Below are 22290 nucleotides of genomic sequence, written 5' to 3' on the forward strand. Positions count from 1 at the left end.
TTTTTTTTTTTTTTTTTTTTTTTTTTTTAGCAATGAGGGTCAAGTAACTTGCTCAAGGTTACACGGCCAGTTATTTCTGGGTGTGGTACTGAGTGTCTGAGCCCGGGATTCGATCTCCAAGTCATCACAACACTGGAGCTGGTGCTCTTACTCGCTGAGCCACCAGGCTGCCTTATTCTTCCTTCTAGTTTCATTTGCTTGCCAGGGGATTGTAGGAATGGGGGGCTCCTGTGAGAATTTGGCATATGGAGTCCTCAAAATGGATTTGGGGGCGGCAGATTCATAATCAGGATTTAAATGAGTTTTAAAAGTATGTTTTAACCCTGCTAGAAAGTTGTCCAGTGCCATGAGCCACAAGTCAGCACCAATAGAATGACAGCTAAAAGAAAAGACCGGATTTTACTGAAGCATTCTGCTCCCTTTTTTACCTGACTCCCTGGCTGGGTGTGGCAGCTCATAGCACTGTCTATACTCTAAAATGGCTTCAATCTTGCTTGCCAGGAAGAGACTTTCTAGTTGCCACATCCAAACAGATCATATCAAAAAAATAGCAGGTAAGTCTGGAGAGGAGCTGAATGGCTGAAGCCCAGCAGATAGTAGCAGAAAGCAGTTTGCCAAATACAAGACCAGGAGAGAAGCCAAGCATAAGATGACATAGAAAAGACACCCAGAAGAAATGACTAGAAAGTAGAAGAGTTATGCCCTTTGGACAGCAATAAAGTCTAGCGTGTACCAAGGAGGACATTGGCATATGCCCTAGACACACATGTCCCCAAGTGTGCACTCTCCACTTGATTGCTCTATACATGTTGGGTCAGAGAGTGCCAGATGAAACTAGAAAAGCCTCTGCCTCTGTATGCCTTTTGTCATACTTCATTTAGAACAAATCTCACTTTTGTCCCCAAATGTAATTCAATTTTTTTCTGCCAAATTCACGCCCCTCATGCTTTCATCCATCATGGCTTAAAAATTACAAGAAATTGTATATCTCTTTACTTATCTCTTCCTTCTCTCTCTTTTTCCTATGCCTACCTCCAATTTTTTGTCTCCATCTCAGTGCCCTTCTTTCTCCTCTCTGTGCCTAGTCACTTCTCCTTAGCCCTTTCTCCTTTGGCCCATACTCCTGGACAACGGTCTTTCTTTCTTCATGCTGTTCCCACTTCCCTTCACTCTCTCTTTATCTCAATATTTTTAATATATGTATATGTTTATAATTCCATATGTTCTACCATCAGTGCCCTTTTCCAAATTTTACCCACCATTCTGATATATTATTGTCAGAGAGGTGATGGGATGATCATAAGGGAGAGGCATGGAGAAAAGGAACTTGTTAGCATAGGCAAGCTTTGTCACAGAATATTAAAAAGGTGAAGACTTTGAAAGTGAGGAAAGCCGGGGCAGCCAGGTAGCACAGCAAGTAAGAGCACCGGCTCCAGTGTTGAAAAGACCTGGAGATCGAATCCCGGGCTCAGACACTTAGCACCCACCCAGAAACACCTGGCCGTGTAACCTTGAGCAAGTTACTTAACCCCAATTGCTTAGGGGTGGCCAGGTGGCTCAGCGAGTAAGAGCACCGGCTCCAGTGTTGGGACGACCTGGAGATCGAATCCCGGGCTCAGACACTCAGCACCACACCCAGAAATAGCTGGCCATGTAACCTTGAGCAAGTTACTTAACCCCGATTGCTTAAAAAATAAAAAAAAAAAGTGAGGAAAGCCTGGATTTCCACTGTTGTGGAACATAGGGGCCATTTTCTTTGCCTCATTAAGTAGTAACAGCCATCACCTCCACCATCACAAGAGATCTGATTCCATTTCTACCTGTCTTGCAGAAGATGAGAGAGGAATGGGGTCAAATGAAATGCAAATATCAGCACTGAACCTTAGAACTACACGTATGAAGAGGAACGCAGAAATCATGCAGTATAACCTCCTTATTTTATGGAGGAGGAAAACAAGGCCTCAAAAACTCCAAAATGACTTGGTCAAGGTCACACAGCTACTTCCTTGCAAAGCCAAGACCATAAGCTAGGTGGCGTTACTCCTGTCCTAGGCTTCATATCTACCTGATGTAACAGAGAAGATCAAAGTTTCCTAGTTTCAGATTACCAGGATTTCCTTTACTGGGGAAATACATATTTCAGTTATACTTAATACAAATTCCCTCATATAGGGAAATTATATTAGAAATAACCCCAACAGTACTCCCCACCAAAAAAAAACAAACAAACAAAACCTATAAGGAATAGGAAAAATACCCATAAGTAGGTGACCTTTCCTGTGGTAAAAAAAAAAAAAATCTGAAATTATATTAGAATTTATTTTGAGTAAAGGTAAGATGACTTTAATACAGCGATAAGAAATAGGTGGACATATGAACAGCTGTATCGTTGTGTCAAAAATAAAAGTACTCCCAAATTCATTCTACCACAGTTTTTCTAATATGGATTTTCAAGGAACTCTTCAAAATTGCTGACAAGGCAGTCTTGCCTATAAAATAATGAGCCCCTTGCTTCCCATTTCTATCTATATCTGCAAAGCAGAGGTGAACCTTCTGTTTAGTTACAGAACAGGAAAATGCAAATACAAATAAGGACTGAAAATGAAGATCTGAGGACAAGATCATCTTCCTTTCCTTCTCCTGAATTATATAATCCTCACCTTCCTCAGCATCATCATATTGCTCCTCCAGTAAACTGCCAAGGTTCCCTTCTTCATTCTCTTCCCCCATTTCAATGTGTGAAACGTCCTCATAGATGACCTCAGGGGAAGAATTTGTATTCAACCTAGAATCTGAAGGAAAATATAAGCGTAAAATATTCCAAAAGCTTCATAGTTCTTAGGATAGCAGAATGGGGAAAATGATAGAGACAAGGACAGAGAGAGACAGAGAATGAATGCATACCCATACATACAGCATTATATGCATGCATGCAAAAATATGTATATATACAAATATGTATTTTACATGCATGCACATTTATTCATGCTCATGTGTACAAGATATGCTGGTAAATATTTAATAACCAGCTCTCCAAAAAATATATACACAAAACACTTTTAATTTTAAACCGTATCATTAACATTTTATCCATTACTTTCTCTTTTTTTTTTCCCTAGGGAGGAGGTGAGGCAATTAGAGTTAAGTGACATGCCCAAGTTCACACAGCTAATAACTGTCAGGTCTCTGTTGCTGAACTTGAACTCAGGTCTTCCTAACTTTAGGACCAATGCTCTATTCATTGTGGTATCTAGCTGTCCCCATTACTTTATAAAGTCTGGACAATAAAAAAAAAGTCAAACTCTGATTTGTTACATTTACTAATTTCCAAGATGTAAATGCTCACAGTGAAAATTTAGCTACTCTCACAACTCAATTGTAGCTGACTCTAGCACATACATCTGTGTATGTAAATATTTTATGTATATGTGTGTACAAACATGTATATGCATATATGCATTATATGTGTGTATATTTACCCATGCAGATGTAATCTAAACTAGATAATTGTTTACCCTACCTAAATATTCCTCCATCAGAGAAAAAATTTCCACAAGCTTCCGTGGTTCTCTCTCATACCTTGCCTGCAAAAATGTTCTCCTGTTGTATAAACAAATTGGGTCTTTTTTCAAGTTGTTGATCTGTTTTATTCGGTCTCCATGAGGATATAGTAGAACTGAACAGAGGAAGTTTGGGTCCTATAGAGAGGTGGAGTTGGATATCGGACAGAGTTCTGGACTTAAAGTCAGGACGCCTGGTTGAGTTTCCTACTTCAGACATATACTAGGTACACAGCCCTGGGCAACTTAGGTTCCCTCTCTGAGACAGTTTACACATCTCTAATTAAGCCACGTGGCCTTTCCTTACACATTCCCAACAAAAGCATCTGTTGCTTTCAGCACTGTCTGATTCATATGACTCTTCCAGGAATCCGCATCTATGAAATCTGAGAGATCCCAACTCCTATTTGAGAACTATGGGACTGGAGAAAGTGCCCTAGAATTGACATTCACCCACAGAAGGTTTTGTAGCCAGGGTCATGGGCCTATGAATAGATTTCGGTTGGCTTGTGATTTTGTATAAATATTTTGACGACTGCATTTCAAAATAATTGGTTTCCATTCTAGTCTTATATATTACATTTTATAACATTGTTCTGAGATAATATTCACAGGATTCCCCAAACCCCAAAAGGTGTCCATGGACCAAATAAGTTTAAGAACTTCTTAACTATAGAAACATGTAATACAGAAGTGAGAGACTTAGCAGGGAAATACCAAGTCTGCCCAGAGGAGAAAACTGTTATGTGACTCTAAAAGGAAATTCATCCAGGAAGCAAGGTGAAAGCATATCTATGAGCTTCTAGTGATTTCCAAATTCATTTAAATAATGAGCAACCTTTAGGAACCCCTTTACAAAGCAAATTCTCTTACCCCCCAAAAAAAGGTTTGAGGGATTCACAGAGAAATTAGTCCATTTTCCCAATTTCCATAGCAGTTCAAGACATAGAAACCATAAATTCTAATGTCTTTACAAGTCTCTACAACAAGCACAAAAATTTAGGATTAAAATAATGACAATATAAAAAGGGACAATGAGAGCACCAGAGGTACTATGTGCCCCTGAAGGAGAAGCATTACATTGTTATGGCTGGAGGACTATTTTTCCATGGAAGACTGTTTTCCCATAACTCATAAGATTCCATATTTCTTTTTTACAAGATGTCTTTCCTTAGCTATTAAAACTACTGAGTTCATCCTATGCCCTCCAGCCACTTACCCTGGCAGGATCTTTTCTTGTTCCACATCAGAGCCCCCAGAAATATCAAGATGAGGCAGAGAAGACTTCCGAGGAGAAAATTGGTGACCACAGAACGTGAACTTCCCTTCTGAGCAAAGAGCAGGATACCTTAATGGGAATGGGGAATCAAGAGAACCAGGGATATGAGTGCATTCTTCCTCCACAGTCTCATGGGCCTCACCATAATTATAGATGTCAGTAAACCTGTACACCCTTAACTCCTTTCCCATCCCTCTGATAAGAAACCCAACTGTACAGGACTTACTTCTTGCACATGTTCCACAAAATATTCTAGCTAGGTCACTGATTCCAAAGAATCCTCAATAATGATAATAGTGCATGTGCATATAATACATTATGGCTTATAGAACACCTTCTTCACAACAATTCAAAAGGTTACTAGTGCAAGAATTATTATCTGCCTTTAATGAAGGGGAAACTGAGACTCAGAGAAATTAAGAAACTTGGCCATTGTCAAAGAGTCAATGGGTATCTATGCCACAATTGGAACTCAGGTCTTCTGGCTCCAAGGTGAATATTCATTTGACAACAACAAGCTCAGGATGAGAATTTTGTCCAAGGAAGTTGAGAGAGTACCAAGAGAGATCCTTGGTAATGGTCCCTTTCCACCTCCTACCTAAGCAGCCTCTCAAATCCCCTTTGTTTCCATAGATAGGGAGGGTCTCTAAGGGCCTGATTCACTGTGAGCAGCCTCTCTTGGGTCCACATGTCTCAGATCCTTCACTCCTGGGATTCATGAACTACTGTGCTGGTGTTTACAGTATGAAGTCTCTTATTAAAATACTTCACTTCAGGAGAGAGTAGAAACAGTGCCCAAAGCAGCTGAATGCCATTACGGCCACTATTACAATCATCTTAAAAGGGTGACCACCCTTATTAGGATCTCTTCAACAGCTAACCCCAGTGCAGCCCTGCTCTCACACTGAACACAGAGGCCTGAACCATTTTCTACAGAGAACCATAGGGAAACCTACCATGGCACCCTCTGTCACCCAAATGTTGCTTTTCATGCTATAAGCCATATTATTTCTGACTTAGATTTTTCTGCTTAATTGATTATAAACTCCTTGAGACCAAGGACTGTCTTTTGCCTCTTTTTGTATCTCCAGTGCTTAGCACAGTATCTCTCACATAGTAGGTGCTTTATAAATGTTGACTGATTTCCCTGAGTTTATAGTTCTGTGACTGTATATACACCCAAAGCTGCATTCACAATGGAAGAAATAAACAGCAATTTTTGCACGTAGGCAAGTAGGGAGGGAGAACTCAGGGATGGAGAGGGTGAGCTGAGATCCAGTCACAGGATGAAGAGGAAGTAATCCACAGGTGACCGTGCATTTCTACATTGTTAAAAAAAACTAGAAGCTAGTGGAGAGCAGAGTGAGGATATTGCCTAAAAGGATGGGAACCGGGGGACTTGGGGAATGATAAATGGAGGATAATATCTAGACAAGAGGAGCTCGCTTTGAGTAGAGCTACAAGGACATACAAAGTAAAAGCCATGCAAGGTGGTGCTGGGACATCCCAAATATGGATGCACCTTAGGTAAAAATACAGTCTCCCCCCATCTAGTTATATCTCTACCATTGGGACCACCCTGTACACAAGCCTCACTCTGTTCAAGAACTTGCTACTCACCAGAGCAATTCACAGCTGCATCTTCCTTGTGACTACAGTCACTGTGTCCCCAGGGCTCTGAAGGACAGTCCCATAGAGACAATTCAGTCCCCTTACACTGCACCTCATCCAGCCAAACAGTCCCTGTCCCTGGTCCAAAGGCAGCCTCTCCCAAAGCCGACACAGCTGAGCCACAGCCTAGTTGCTGACACACAATCTCAGCATCTTCCAAGTCCCAGGAATCATCACAGACTGTTCCCCAGGAGCCGCCATGCCAGACTTCCACTCTCCCTGAACAGCTGTCCTCTCCATCCCTGACACGCAGCCTGTTCATCCCTGAAAATGCAGCCACTGGTATTATAGAGAGCCCCTGAGAGCTAGACAGACAGACTCCCCACCAAAGGCACCTTAACAGATACCTGTGCATTCCTGGTAACAGTTGAGGCTCTCTCCATTTTCATTTGTTTTTTTCTTTGACTGTCCTATAAGAAGAAAGGGTTGAGAGATATCAGGATGAAGAACAAAGAACTCCATTGAAAAGGGAAAGGCTCACTGCCTGGTCAGATCACATCTGTGGCCCTCTCTTCAATTTGGGCTCCACAGATAAGGTCCTTGAGATAGGGTTTGGCTCATCCCTTGGACTTGCACAAAGACCTACCACAGTATCTAGCATGCAGTAGGTGTTAAATGAATGCTTGTTGATTGCCTGATAAACTGTAAGACACCAAAGGGATTAGCCAGCTAGTGAGGGTATTACCGAGAATTTCATATGAGAATCACTTCAATGAACTGGAGATATTTAGAACGGATAAAATGAAACCCATATTAGACGCCTCCACATAGAAGAGGGAATAGTCTTGTTTTGTTTTGTCCCCAAGGGTAAACTGGAAGGAATGGGTGACAGTTTGTGAGAAACATACTTTGAATCAATGTGAAGAAAAACTTCCTAACAGTTATCATTGTCCAAAAATACAAAGGTCTGCCTTGACAGGTAGTGAGTTCCCCACCACTGATGCCTTCAAGTGAAAACTGAACGGCACTTTTTAGGTACATTGTAAATGGTATTCCTGTTTAAGTACCCAGTTGGACAGAGGATCTCAGAGTTCCCTTCCAACTGATATGCTGTGATTATGGACAAGAACAGGACACAGGCATAAAAGAAAAAATGGCAGGATGGGAACCCAGGAACTCATAATTTCAGGGCAAAAAATCCAAAACACCAAACCTGCACAGGTGATCCAGGCCTCATCTTCTCTGGAACATGAGTTTGGATGCCAGGGAGCTGATGAGCACTGCCACAAAGAGGCAGTGTGATGTTTATGGCATTCAATTTTGTCCAACCAGCTAAACTCTGAGCTTGCATGGGGCGCTTGTTTATTCTCCAGCCAACCTGAATCTCCACACTCCAACTGCTTGCATATGACTGTGAGGGGAAAATCCTTCAGGGAGTTACTACAAACAGATCCCCACATTCCATTGTAGAAAACTTGCAGCCACCCAGCACAGATGTGGGTGTCACTGACGAGCCTCAGGGCTGTGAACTCTAGGGAGAGAAGCGCTGGTCAGTGCTGAACATCGAGCGTAATCTCATCAATTAATATGGTTATGATAGAATCCAGGGGACATAATAGATAGAGTACAGAGTCTTTGAGTCAGGAAGACCTAAGTTCAATCCTGCCTCAGACACTTACTAGTTATATGACCCTACTAAATTCACTTAACCTTGGTTTCCTTATTTGTAAAATATTAATAACACCTGAGACAGCATATTGTAAGTCACACTGCAAAATTTAAATTATTATAAAAACATTAGCCATTGTTCATTATTATATGATAACTACTCTGGGAAGAATCTTAATAGTTATTCTCATCCAAACTTTTCATGTTACTGAATGAAGGAGAGAAACTGAAACAGAGAGGAAGGGACTTGACTGAGGTCTTACAACTTCTTAAAGGTGATGCCAGGATAAGAATCCAAGTTTCCTGTTTCCCAAGTGAGCGCTAAATTCACTAATTTAAATTTCCTCCCTTATTAAGGTAAAACTCAAGAAATGGTAGAGACTAGAGATGTCCGTGGGACTGCCAAGAGATAATGCCCAAACCCTAATTTCAAAATGGGAAATTTTTAAATGACAAGAGTATAAAGAGAAAAAATAATTTTAAAAACCCTGAATCATTTGCATCTTATCCTTTAGGCAGTGGAAAACCATAGTGTTACTACCATAGGAGAGATAAGAATCTTGAGTGATGGCAGCCAGAATACACCAGTTACTGCCAAGGACTCTGGAAAGTCTTTGACTGCCCATTGGTAGCAGTTAGAATTCTTGACTTCTGGACAGTAGATTCTAAACTGAACTTCTTAGTGTGGCTATATAGCAGAGGGAACTAAAGGGAAGGTAAGAGATACAGATGATATTTCATAACAAAGGAGTACAAATATGTAGAGTTTGGTTGTGTGTGTGGGTGACTTTCCCTGAGTATCTGGGTTTTGTGGGAGGAAATTTGGGAAGATGGAAGAGAAAGTTAGAAATTTCCAGGCTCTCCAGATTTCTTCCACAAGGAACTGAGATTAAGAGAGAAAATAACTATTAAATGAACAGAACAGAAAAAATAAAGGGATAAGGCAATTATCCTCCTAAGAAATCTTGAGAGGACCTCAGAAAAGACTTGCTGAGGTTTGACCTGAGTAAAGCCTAGATACCTCTCCACTAATTTCACTGAAACAGGAGGTCCTGGAGTGGCTCTGTTGCAAAGTGCACTAGGCCTTATGAAATTTCATCTCATTAACTTTTACCTAAGATTTATCTAATTGTTACCTAATTATCATCTAATGAAAAGCAGATGACTGAGTGGGAGAAGACTGAAGAACTCCCTGCTATTTCCAGAAGCCAGGTCTAATGGTGCTGACTAAAAGTGAACCCAGGCTGTGGCTGTGGGTAAAGAGCATTGAGTACATGCCCAGTAAGTATGGTTCCACAGGGAGTAAGAACATTTTGGGGACCTTGTGGCTAGGGGCCCTAATTGAGACTAAGTGGAGAAAGGAACACAGCTGAGCTTGCCACCAAGACAGAATTCAGGAAATAACAGTAAGGAGGACCCGGGGCCTACAGGACCACTAGCCAGAAATTGGGATTAAAACCTGATTATAATAATAAGGTGCTAAAAATAAAAGAAAATAAAACAAAAATGAGTACACAAAGGAAAAAGAACCTGACCATAGATAGCCACTTGGTGTAAAAGAAGATCTGGGTTCATATCCAAAGGAAGATAGTGAAGTAAAAAAAAAAAACTACTCCTACCCCAAAGAGTAACATCAAATGGTCACAAGCCCAAAAGATTTCTTCGAACAACATAAAAAAGAAATTCAAAAATCAAATAATAAATATCAAAGAAAAAATAATTCAGGGAAAAAATAAAACAACTCAAGAAAATTATTTTTAAAAACAATTAACCAATTGGAAAAAGAATTCCAAAATTTTAAGAAAATAACTCCTTGAAGATTACAATTGAGCAACAGGAATCAAATGATGCTACAAAACATCAAGAAATAGAAAAACTAGAAAAATAGAAGAGAATCTAAAACATCTCAATAAAAAATAACTGATCTGGAGAACAGAGGAAAGGCAATATAAGAATTATCAGACTATCTGAAAGTTATGATCAAAAAAGAATCTGGATACAATATTATAAGAAATTATTAAATTATTAAAATTGCCCTGAAGTTCTAAAACAAGAAGAAAAAACAAATAGAAAAAAATTACGGTTCAGCTTGGTGGCACAGTGAATAGAACTCTGACCATGGAATCAGGAAGACCTGAATTCAAATCTGGCCTCAGACATTTGACACTTATTAGTTGTGTGACCTTGGACAAGTCACTTAACCCCAATTGCCTTGCTTTCCCCCTCCAAAAATAAAAAATAACCCTTCACTACCTGAAAGAGATCTCAGAAAGAAAACTTAGAGGAATGTCATATCCTAGTTTCAAAACTCTCAGGTTAAGGAGAAAATATTGGAAGCAACAAGAATAAAAACCAATTCAAACACTGTAGAAATATCGTCAGTATTTCACAGGACCTAGCAGTTTGTATTCTAAAAAGTCTGTAGGTCTCAGAGCATTATATTTCAAAGAGCAAAAGATCTGGGGGCATGTCCAAGAATAATTTACACAGAAAAGTTGAATGTTATACTTAATGAAAAAAAAAAACATACATCTGAAGAACTGATAGAGTTTCAGGTATTTCTAACAAGAAGACCAAAACTAAATGGAAAAGTCAATATAAAAGATTCAGAAGAAATATAAGGAAAACATTAAAGACTAATTATGAGGTACTCATAAAGGTCAAAATGGCTGAGAAAGAAAACAGTAAAAATAAGATGGAGGGAAATTCAAAAATGGTAATTATGACTTCCAATGGAAATGAGATGTTTATAGCCTCTCTCTTTGTGGTGGCAAAGAACTGGAAATGGCAGGCATCCCCATCAATTAGGGAATGACTGGACGAGTTATGGTGTATGGTTGTGATGGAATACTGTGAGAAATTCTCTATGAGAAATGATGAGCTCAATGACTTTAAAAAGGCATGGAAAGACTAATACAGTGACAGAGTGAAGTGAGAAGAACAAAGAGAACATTGTATACAGTAACAGCAATATTATTTTGAAAACAGCTTTGAGCAACTAAGTCATTTTAACTATTACAAATACATAAATTAACCATAAAGGACAAATGAAAAAAGATGTGGTCTGCATTCAGAGAAAGAACTGATAAATAGAAGAATATATTTTGTATAGAATTTTATATACACCCACACCTATTTGTTTCTAATGTTATATATCTCCTAGGATGGGGGAGAGAAAACAGAGGAAATAAAAGAAATTTACATGATATCATATGTGTGTGTATATATATATATATTTGGAGGGAACTGCAGGTTGTATGTGGTAGATTTGTAGTTTCATGTGAAATCATCTTTTTCATTCTACTATGTTATGGAAATGCTTGTTTTGTTCTGTGGATGAAAATGAAATAAATTTTTAAATTTAAAATTAGAAAAAAAGAAAAATGGGGCAACATAGTCAACACTAGGAAGATCACTTTGATAACTGAGTGGAGAATGGTATTGAATGGGAGGAGACTTGAGGCAGGGACAGCAATTGGCACCAATTTTGGGCCCGAAAACCTATTTCAACAGTCCGTCTATGAAGTCATGAGGGCCTGCACTATGGTGGTGGTAATGCCAAAGGATAGAAGAGAAAATATATTAGAGATGTTGTAAAGGTAGAACTGACAGGACTCAGCAACAGATTGTTTAGGGGGTGAGAGAAATTGAGGACTCAAGACTGACACATAGATGGTGAGCCGAGGTGCCTGGGAGGCTAGTGGTATACTCAACAATAATAGGGGAGTTAAGAAGAGGGGGAAGTTTAGGGGGTAAATTCTTAGATAAGAATTTCTGCATCTTGAGTTGAAGATGTCTATAGGATATCCAATTCAAGTTGGCTAATATGTGGTTGGAGATACGAAGCTGGGCATCAGGAGAAAGGATTAAATTGGATTAATAGATCTAAGATGCAACTAAACAGAGATGACAATTAAGTCTATGGGAAATGATGACATAATCAAGGAAAATAGTATAAGAGGGCAAGAGAATAGGGCCTAAGACAGAGCCTTAGGGGACACCCAGAGTTAGCAGGCACAACATGGATAAAAATATGACAAAGGAGAGTGAGGACTCATCAGATTGGTTGGAAGAATTTAGACACAATTTCAGCAGTTTAGAAACAGCTGAGCATAGCTCCTAGGTAGCGAGGCTAATTAAATAAATAAGGAAATAGCTAGGTGATAGAAATGTTCCCATCAATGAAGCATACCCAGAGATCTCTACCCTGACCTTGCCTCTCTGGCAGTAGACTTGAAACGTACCAAAGTCTCCTTTCACTGAATTAATGCATGAGGGGTGCTATCTCCCACCAAAACGTGATTTGCTTGGGGTTTTCCATGTTTGAGGGGGTTTTAGAGCATGCCCAATTCCCATAGCATGGAGGGAGACTCCCCAGAAGGCTTGTCATGAGCATGTCCAGATCTCTTTAACAGAAGGCAGTCTGCATACCTTACCATGTGGGTGGGTATGGCCTCCTTTAATGCTGCTTAATCAGAACAGGCTACATCTTTTATCCTGGTCATAGTGAAACAATCTCTTTCTGGCTAAAGTTTTTCTAAATGTTACTTCCTGTGTTCAAAGGATGAAGAAAAAAGTTCCCAGGTGCAATGAATTGTACCAGTGAAGGGAAGGAAGGCCCTCTCGCTTTTACCCTAGTTCCAAGAAATAGGTCTGGGGATGTTTGTGTTTGTTCTGTGTCATTTTCCTTTTCCAATTCTGGAAATTAAGAGGTGATCCTGACCAGGTCTATTGAACCCAAAGTTTGAGCCCTGATGACCTTAGAGTCAGGATTCCAGGCAAGATATTGCAACCAGCCAACCAGCAGAGATGCCCTGAGAAGCCAGGAAGTCTTGGATTCAAGTCTAAGGGGACCTTTGGATTTGGAACTTGGGACTGTACTGCAAAAAAATCAAATTGAATTTGGACCCCTTCTCTTCTCCAGAGACTGAGGTGGTATGGGGGAAGGAGTATGCCTTCCATATGTTGGGAAACTATGTGTGTGTGTTATTATGCTTTTGAAGTAAATATTTCTTTGTAAAAAATCCAACTTTTGGTGGCTAAATGGAACTCAGATACAGGGAACCACTCCCTAAAAATAAGGAAACACCATCATTTGGGGACTGGTGTCATTGCAGGAAAGACTAGGTTCCCCAAAATCCCCTTAAGAATATTGGAGAATCCTGGGAGAGGGATGAAATGTAACCTACCTGGTCGTCTGACCAGGAAGCCAGAGTAGTCAGTGTTACAAGTAGAAAGGATCTTGTATCTCAACTCTCTTTACCCCCTCTCCTCAAGCTGTATTGGCCTTAAAAAGTTTATTTGAAATAATGCTTTGTGCAGTTTTCCCAGGCTCCAAAATATCTAAAGTGCTAGGTAAAGATAGACATAAGTAAAATTTCACAGGGAACAGTAGGGTGTCTTTGATAAAAGCCATTTTTGATTGAAATGTTGAAAGTAGCCCTGACTCCTAAGGGAAGAGTCTGAGAGATTTGGAAAGACTTCAAAGACAAAAAGCTATGTTTAAAAATACAGATACTCACCACACATAGACACACACACATACACAGTTTAATTTTGCAAACCGAATTCATTTAAAACTGCATGTTCTATGCTATATATTTTGTAACAAAATATTGATGTTCTGAAGGTACATGCACTATTGAAGGCTAGACATTGTGAAAAGATCCAAGCAGTGCCACTGGATAAAAATTACATTGCTGTGACATCAAAGGGTAAATTGCTTCAGGCAAAGTTAAGTACATAGGGGGTCGGAGAAAGAAGAATTGCAGATGGGGCAAAGAATGAGAGGGTTTCTTTTTAGGTCTGCCTTGCCCTCATGACTGGAGTTATCAGACAGCGGCAAGACACAGAAAAGAAAATCACTGGCCATAAGAGAAGCTGTCTATATATGCCCAGAGCCTTCTGGAGTCCATACATCATGCTCTAAAAAGTGGCCAACAGTGAGAGAATGAAAATAAATGAGAGGACGTTTTGCATAAATGCACATGCATAACAAGCCTATATCAAATTGCTTTCTTAATGGGAAAGGGGAGGAGTGGAGGAAAACAATTTGAACTCTACATTTTTTAAAAAAAATAAATGTTAAAAATTGTTTTTATGTGTAATTGTAAAAAACACCACTAAAACATTTCTTTTTTTTAAAGCAATTGGGGTTAAGTAACTTGCTCAAGGTTACACGGCCAGGTGTTTCTGGGTAGGTGCCAAGTGTCTGAGCCTGGATTCGATCCTGAGGTCATCCCAACACTGGGGCCGGTGCTCTTACTCACTGTGCTACCTGGCTGCCCCACACTAAAACATTTCTTTAAAAAATAATTAAAAGAGTGGAGAGGGAGGTGACTTGTCCAGGGTCATGTAGCTAGTGAGGGTATTAGGTAGAACCAAGTCCAGTGCTCTATCTACTAACCCATACTAGTCAAGCACATGGTTAGCCTTAGCAGCTAGGCAGCAAGGTGGTCACACAGTATAGTAGAGTATCCAATAGTATATTGGAATTGGAATTAGGAATAACTGAGATTGAATCCTGCCTCAGATACTTGCTGGCTGTGTGACCCTGGGCAAGTCACTTAATCTCTATCTATTTCAGTTGATTCATCCTTACCATGGAGATAATATCACAGGGTTGTTGTGAGCAACAAATAAAATGGCATGTGCAAAGTGCTTTGCAAAATTTAAGTTACTGTATAAATGCTATTATTCATATTATTATTACTACTTCTGTTACTGATACCCTGCTGATAAGAATAATTATTTTGGGGTGGCCAGGTGGCTCAGTGAGTAAGAGCACCAGCTCCAGTGTCAGGATAACCTGGGGATCGAATCCGAGCTCAGATACTTAGCACTACACCCAGAAATAACTGGTCGTGTAATATTGAGCAAGTTACTTAACCCCAATTGCTTAAAAAAAAGAATAATTATTTTGAGGAGAATAAATAAATTGATTTTGTGTTTCTTAGGAAAGAAAAGTATCCGTGTATGCTTTCCCCTGCATTATGTGTGTGTGTATTATTCATTAGTCTAGGCTGTGCTCTATATTACCTGAGGTCTTAGGCACTAAGACCACCAAAGAGACAAGCCATAATGGTTCTTTGGCACAAGGTCAACAGGCAACTTAGTCTGTGATAACTTCTTTTTATCACTTCCCTATTCACCTAGACATGCCTGTATCTGAGGTTATGAAACACAACTGGTCACTGGAGAGTCTAATAAGGTTATACAGGGCCTGGGGGAGCAGTCTCAGGAAAAACAAGAAATAGTTGCCTATGTCATATTATAGTAAGAGTGTTCTATACAAGTGACCTGCTTAACATACCATTGCAATAGTCTGATATTCCATATATTTTAGAAATAGGCGCTGTTATACTTTAGTCAAAATGAGCTAACATTGGAAACTGAGGACCAAGCTTTTTAAGTCAGCCTGGTTAAAGTAGTTTATATTGGCCAATTGGGGAGATCAAAAATCCTAGATTGAGAAGCCTTTGATGAAAAAGAAAAGGGTCTTTTGTTTGTGTTACCATCATATAAAGCCATTTCTGTTATCTTGCATGTATTCTTACAAAAACAAGATGTGGGAACACTAGCATTAATTAGTGAAGAGAGAAAGAAAGTATTAATAAGAAAGTATAAGTGATTTCTACCAATAGAGAGACATTGGTCGGGACAAGGAGTTGATCATTTTGAGGAATATTTAATTTTTTTTATTTTTTTAAAGCAATTGGGGTTAAGTAACTTGCCCAAGGTTACATGGCCAGTTATTTTTCATGGGTGTTAAGTGTCTGAGGCCGGAACCGATCCCAGGTCTCCCGACTCCAGGGCTGGCGCTGTTACTCACTGCACAACCTAGCCTCCCCTTTTGAGGAATATTTTAAAGAAAATGTTGATACTTTTAAGATTTAATAAAAATTTAATACCCTTAAGAAGAAGCTAAGTAAAAATATTAGGGAGTGAACAATAGGACAATCCTCTCCAAATAGCCTCATGTGTCTAATCTAACATTCTGGTAAAACAAAATAGTATCCTGGAAGACTGGAGGAGGAGAAAAGCTTCAAACTGTGAAGAATGTGGATGGACAAGCAAGAGAAGAGCCCTGGGCAATGAAGCTGGAGGTCAGGAGCATTGAGCTGGCTTAAGGGAAGGATCCCTGACCATTTGGCTTGGTAGCAACTCTGTTCTAAGGATACAAAGGAAGTCCTTGGGAAAGCAAAAGAGATTTGGATCTATCACAAGAGAGGTGAACTAGAGACTTCAGTCCTCTAAGGTAGATGCAACCATACTGGGCCCAATCTTCAGATGCATGTTTTTTGGTGCAATGCCCTGAATATAGGCTCTAATGGTACCTTGAGTACATACCTCACCATGACTAGAGATCAGGACAATATACTTCCTTGCAATTTATTTAATGACTGCCAGAACAAGGGCCCGGCATCATCAAATGAACAAAGACTCTTGGCAGAAGTACAGGGTCAGTTTAAAAGGGAAGAAACTAGAAGCAGAGATATCAGTTGGAAGATTATAATAATTGTCTAGGCAAAAGGTAAAGAAAACTTGAATTCAGCTGGTTGCTTAAGAGAGGATGGATGTAAAGAATTTTGTGGGATGAAGAACAGGAAAGAGACAAAGATGAGGTGAAATCTAAATAACAGAAAATAGAGGTGCTAGCAACCAAACTAAGGACTTTGGGAGCATGAATCTACCCTGATATAATATGGTACTCAATGAGTTTCTACATGGCTTTTATATTGTGGAAGTGAATACTCTGAGAAGTAATTACATTTCCCACTATGTGTTTTATAGAAGTCAACAACGATAGACTGAAATAATTTCAATGCTAGCATCATTAGAAGTTATGAAATAAAAGCCGCTAGTTCTCAAGAGACCCCAGAAAGCCATAGACAGGTACCAGAACAGAGAACTCCAGCATCTTCCTTATGTCTGCAGTCATGCTGGCCCCAGCCTGGGAATGGGCAATGCCAGAGCTCAGACTCATTTCCAGAGCAGCCCAGCTCATCCAGCCAGATGAGGCCAGTCCCTGCCCCATAGTGAGCAGATCCCATGGCACTGAGGGCCACACCACAGTCCAGCTGTCTGCAGACCACATTGGCATCAGAGAGGTCCCACGCATCGTCACACACTGTGCCCCAGGTGCCATTGTGGTAGATCTCCACTCGGCCAGCACAGCGGCCAGTGCCATTCACCAGGCGGATCCTTCTGCTCCCTGAGGGACAAAAACCATTTTAGCATAAATACATGATGCCCCATCACAAAAAAAAAAGAAAACTGCAAATTAAAGCAACTCTGAGGTTTCACCTCAAATAGCTCAGATTAGTAAAGGTGATCCCCAAAAGAGAAAAATGACAAGCACTGGAGGAGACTGTGGGAAAATAGGCATATTAATGCACTGGTGGTGAGGCTATGAACTGGTACCATCATTCTGCAAAGTCATTTGGAACTCTTTCCAAAAAGTAAATAAACTATATACCCTTTGACCTAACAATATCTCTACTCAGCCCATACCCCAAAAAGAATTATTAAAGAGGAAAAAGACTTATGTACACAAAATATTTATAACAACTTTTGTGGTGGTAAAGAACTGGAAATTAAGTAGGGAACATGAATTAGTGAATTGCTAAAAAATTATAGGTTATCCATGTCATAAAATACTATTGTACTAGCAGAAATGAAAGGAAGACATGTATTAATTCATGCAGAATGAAGTGAGCAAAAGAAACAGTTTATACAACACTCAGCAAAAATTCTAAAGAACTTGGGAACTATCATCAATTCAGTGCCCACCCAGAGGATGGAAGATGAACCACATTACCCACATCCTGGCAGGTAGTTAGTTGATAGACTCATTCTGCAGAATGAACACAATGTTGGTGTTTTTTTTTTTTAATGGTACATTATGTTTAGACCAATGGAGAAATTGGAGACATGTTTTGTTTGAAGATGTGTCTGTGTATAATTAATTTTGAATAAAATATCATAAGCCAGGAAGGATTCTCAACTATTAGGTAGGTGCTCACCTGAACAGATGACATCAGCATCCTGAGTGAGCCCTACTGGCTCCAAGGGAGACATGGAGATGTTACATTGGCCCAGCCCGGTCTCGTTGCCCACACATCTCACACTGCTCAGGCCCGTAGGACTTCTCCTGTGGTGGACTACAGGAACCTTAGAGGCTCTCTCTGCCTCTCCACAGTACAGCTGCCTGCACACCACGTGAGCACCATTAAGATCCCAAGCAGCAGCCAGGACTTGGCCCCAGACTCCATGCAAGAAAATCTCTACTCTCCCATCACAACGGCTCTGCCCATCCCTCAAGCGAAGGGAATCTAATTCAGGGAAAGGAGAAATATATCAAATATGAAATTAAATACAGTTTACATTGTATATAATGGGGGAGGGGAGGAGATAACCCTTCCTGAGGAACAAGGAGCAGATTGAACTGTTCTGACTGAGAATAGTTGAGTAGTATTCCATGTTTCTTAAGTGCAGCTATGTAATACAGTGGAGATAGTGCCAGGCCTAGAGTTAGGAAGATCTGAGGTCAATTCTGACCTCAGACACTTGCTAGCTGTGTGCCCCTGAGTAAGTCACTTAACCCTTTTTGACTCAGTTTCCTCATCTGTAAAAATAATCTGGAGAAGGAAATGGCGAAACACTCCGCTATCTTTGACCAGAAAAACCCCAATGGGTAAAAAAGAGTCAAACACAACTAAAAAAATAACTGAGCAACAAATGCACCTAGAAAGTGGGACCTGCAGAGAGCAATGGATGATAGGAGAAACTAGAAGTAGACATCCAATGATAAGACTCTTCATTGTTAGCAAAAAGCAGAAATCATTCTTCAGAATAAGAGCTATTGGGTAACTTTATACTTTTTGGCAATGTGAGGTCATGGCCATAGTTTCATGACCTTGGCTCAATAACCCAGGTATACTAAACAATTGAAGGTCAAAGACCTACATTCAATTGCTTATTCAGACTATATATTATCTGTGTAGCCAAAGAAGGACAAGTCACTTCATCTCAATAAACTTCAGTTTCTTCATTGACAAAATAGGGATAATATTGTCCCTTCCTACTCTACTGTTATTTCTAAGTGCTTTATAGACCCAAAAGTATGATAAAACCCTAAGTTCTTATGTCTATAGCTAGTTCATATGAAAATACACTAAGACTTTTGAGACATGCTGTATAATATATTACTAATAAATAAACCAGCATGAAAGGGTTTTATGGGACTTTTATTTATTTTTTTACTTTCACATTATACATAAGTCAGATTATAAGGACGGATTGTACCAGCTGGAATGAAAAATGGTAAAGAGGACATAAAACCAAATAAGAGAAGGAAAAAGATCAGATATTTTGCTTCCACCTGGATATAAACTTAGTTCTTTCTAGTTCTTTCTCTGGATGCACATATTTCTCTCCATCATGTTTTGGAATTGACTTATATCACTGCATTGCTGAGAAGAGTCCAGTGTATCAAAGTTGGTCATCACATATACGTTGTGTCTGTAATTGTGTACAAATTTCTCCTGGTTTTACTCTTCTCACTCAGCAACAGTCCTTTTAAGCCCCTCCAGGTAAATATGAAGACTGTCTGCTCCTCGTTTCTTATGGCACAATAATATTCCATAACATGCATATACCACAACTTGTTCAGCCATTCCCCAATTGATGGGCACCCCCTTAATTTCCAATTCTTTGCTACCACAAAAAGAGCTGCAATAAACATTTTTGTACATATGGGTCTTTCTCTCATTTCTATGAACTCTTTGGGATATAACCCTAGGAGTGGTATTGCTGGATCAAAGGGTAGGAAAGTATTTATAGCCCTTTGGGCATAATTCCAGATTGCTCTTCAGAAAGGCTGGATCAGTGGGACTTTTTATTTTGATGGACTAAACGATATAGGAGAAGAAACCAGCTACTTTTTCCACTTGAAGTCAGTTTCTAAAAGCTATAAAAACTACTTTTGCCATGTGATTTGGTTTGTGATTGAATATGCCAGAAGAAAAAGAGAGATACATCCAATCTACAAATATAATCCCTTTTAAAATTCAGTTCTAACTCTGATTTTTTTTTGTGGAAAAGCTCATATTTATATATCAACCGAACTCTTTCAATATGATTCCTGCTGGGCTAGAGTTGGTCGAGAGCCAGGGTAGGGAATATGAGGCCGCAAGGCCACATGTGGCCCTATAGGGCCTCAAGTGCCCTTTGACTGAATCCAAACTTCACACAACACATCATTTATTTGGATTCAGTCAAAAGGCTGCACTTAAGGACCTACAGGGCCACATGTGGCCTCAAGGCTGCAGGTTCCCCACTCCTGGTGTAGAATTATTCTGGGCTTTCAACTTTATCACCAGAAAAGGGAAGTGACTCTACCGTGGTCACACAGATAACAGAGCCATAATTCTAACCCAGGTCTTCTGACTCCAAATAGAGTGCCCTTTCTCCCATGCATACTTCCTCAGCATTTCCCTATATGAACTTGTTAGCTCATGCCAATATCTTCTTGCCTGAGAAGTCTCTCATGGGCAGCCCCCTCTGTGTGTCTCTGTGTCTGCCTTGGCACTCACCTGAGCAGATGGCCCCAGCCACATTTCCCGTGGCACACACAGATGCTCCCAGTGTGCTCACTGGGCAGCTCCATAAGGAAAGCTCTGTCCCCATGCAATGAAATCCATCATGGAATATCAAGCCAACTCCTTCCCCAAAATAGCCTCCTCTTGGAGCTGCCACAGCTTGGCCACAGTTGAGCTGATAGCAGAGAACAGTGGCATCTTGTAAATCCCAATGACTGGCACAGAGCGGGCTCCAGATGCCCTTCACCTGGACTTCTACTCTCCCTGAACATCTGTTGCTGCCATTCACCAACCTGTACTCTGGGGAGACAAAAATAAAGAACTTTTCATAGGCACACATTGTGCCCACAAAAGGCACAATACCTGGTAAGTTTCAGCAAAGGACTCTGTTTCTGACCAAGTGAAACATCAATAGTGATGCCCTCCAAAATGCTATATTTGACATTAAAAACATTGTATAGACACAAACTTTGTCTCTTGGATCCTTTGAGACTCATGTAGAGCACAGAAAAAACACACGGGCTATATAACATACAGATGACTCTATCTAATGCAATTTGATAAGTATTCATTTGTTACCTACTGTACATACAACACTTCTCAATGCACCAGGGAAGGTAGGATGGGGGCAGAGTCAAGATGGCAGAGTAGAAACAGGACGTCTGGATGGCTCCCACTCCTACATCCTCCAATTCATGTAAAAAATGACTCTAAACAAACTTTAGAGCTACAGAACCCATAAAATTACAGAGATAAGCTAACCTCCTGCTGAAGATAATCTGGCAAGTCAGCAGGAAGGGGCCAGCCCAGCACTCTGGGAACTGGAACTAGCCCTGTGTGAGCGGGGAAGTTTAGTCTCAGGGTGGCCACAACCAGCCACTAGCTGGAGGGCCTTCATATTACCAGCAGCTGTGACAGTTTCCAGAATTATCAACCTATAGATGCTAAAGACAATGAGAGAGGTCAGTGCAGTGTGAACTCTAGGAACTATAAGTTCAGGAGCTCAGTCTGGCCTTTACCCCCTGGAGGGAGAAGCAACTGAAGCGTGGTGGCAGTGCAGCCACTGCCACATGGCTGTTTCTGATCCCCTGGCCTGCAGATTGTAGAGGGACCAAGCGACCAGTCTGAAGGGTAATTTCTCTTGCTTTAACCTGCTTGGATCTGAATTGTTGTCTGGAGTGGAAGTTCTGGGATGTGTGACCAATTTGCCAGAGTGTGTGAAGGCTTCAGAGAAGGGACCCAACTAATAGCTCCAGCAGCTGAAAAAACCCCAGCAACTGGGACAAAGCTCCCCTCTCTGGTAGCAGAGTTCTACGGTAGCAAAAAGCTCAAAAGTCAAGTAACTGAGTGGCAATATGAGCAAGGAAAGGAAGCAAAGCAATCAGAGCTATCTGATATTAGACTCCTGTTTGGGGGACAAAAAGGATCAGAGAATGGAACAGGAAGGAAGACAGTAAAGCTAGAATGCCTGCACCAAAAGCTTCCAAGAAAAATATGAGCTAGTTATGGGACATAGAGGAGCTTAAAAAGGATTTTGAAAACCAAATAAGAGAAGTGGAGGAAAAATTGG

At 40.3% G+C, this 22290-nt stretch overlaps 1 protein-coding gene across 1 annotated transcript in view; it reads right to left on the reverse strand.

Annotated features, from left to right (window-relative positions):
• Positions 1 to 22290, reverse strand: part of LOC138148523 (scavenger receptor cysteine-rich type 1 protein M130-like) — a 131114-nt gene that overhangs the window by 48327 nt on the left and 60497 nt on the right. Inside the window, exons 19-25 of the mRNA XM_069071224.1 lie at positions 20703 to 21020; positions 18144 to 18452; positions 17018 to 17332; positions 7659 to 7981; positions 6460 to 6808; positions 4780 to 4908; positions 2661 to 2792 (exon numbers count right to left, since the gene is read on the reverse strand). Of these exons, the coding sequence (XP_068927325.1) occupies positions 2661 to 2792; positions 4780 to 4908; positions 6460 to 6808; positions 7659 to 7981; positions 17018 to 17332; positions 18144 to 18452; positions 20703 to 21020 (1875 nt within the window). The remainder of the gene's footprint in view (positions 1 to 2660; positions 2793 to 4779; positions 4909 to 6459; positions 6809 to 7658; positions 7982 to 17017; positions 17333 to 18143; positions 18453 to 20702; positions 21021 to 22290) is intronic.

Source organism: Petaurus breviceps, unplaced genomic scaffold (assembly GCF_028583685.1).
Source record: "Petaurus breviceps papuanus isolate PSGF00001 unplaced genomic scaffold, PetGlider_PUasm1.0 90825, whole genome shotgun sequence".
NCBI classification, from domain to species: Eukaryota; Metazoa; Chordata; class Mammalia; order Diprotodontia; family Petauridae; genus Petaurus; species Petaurus breviceps.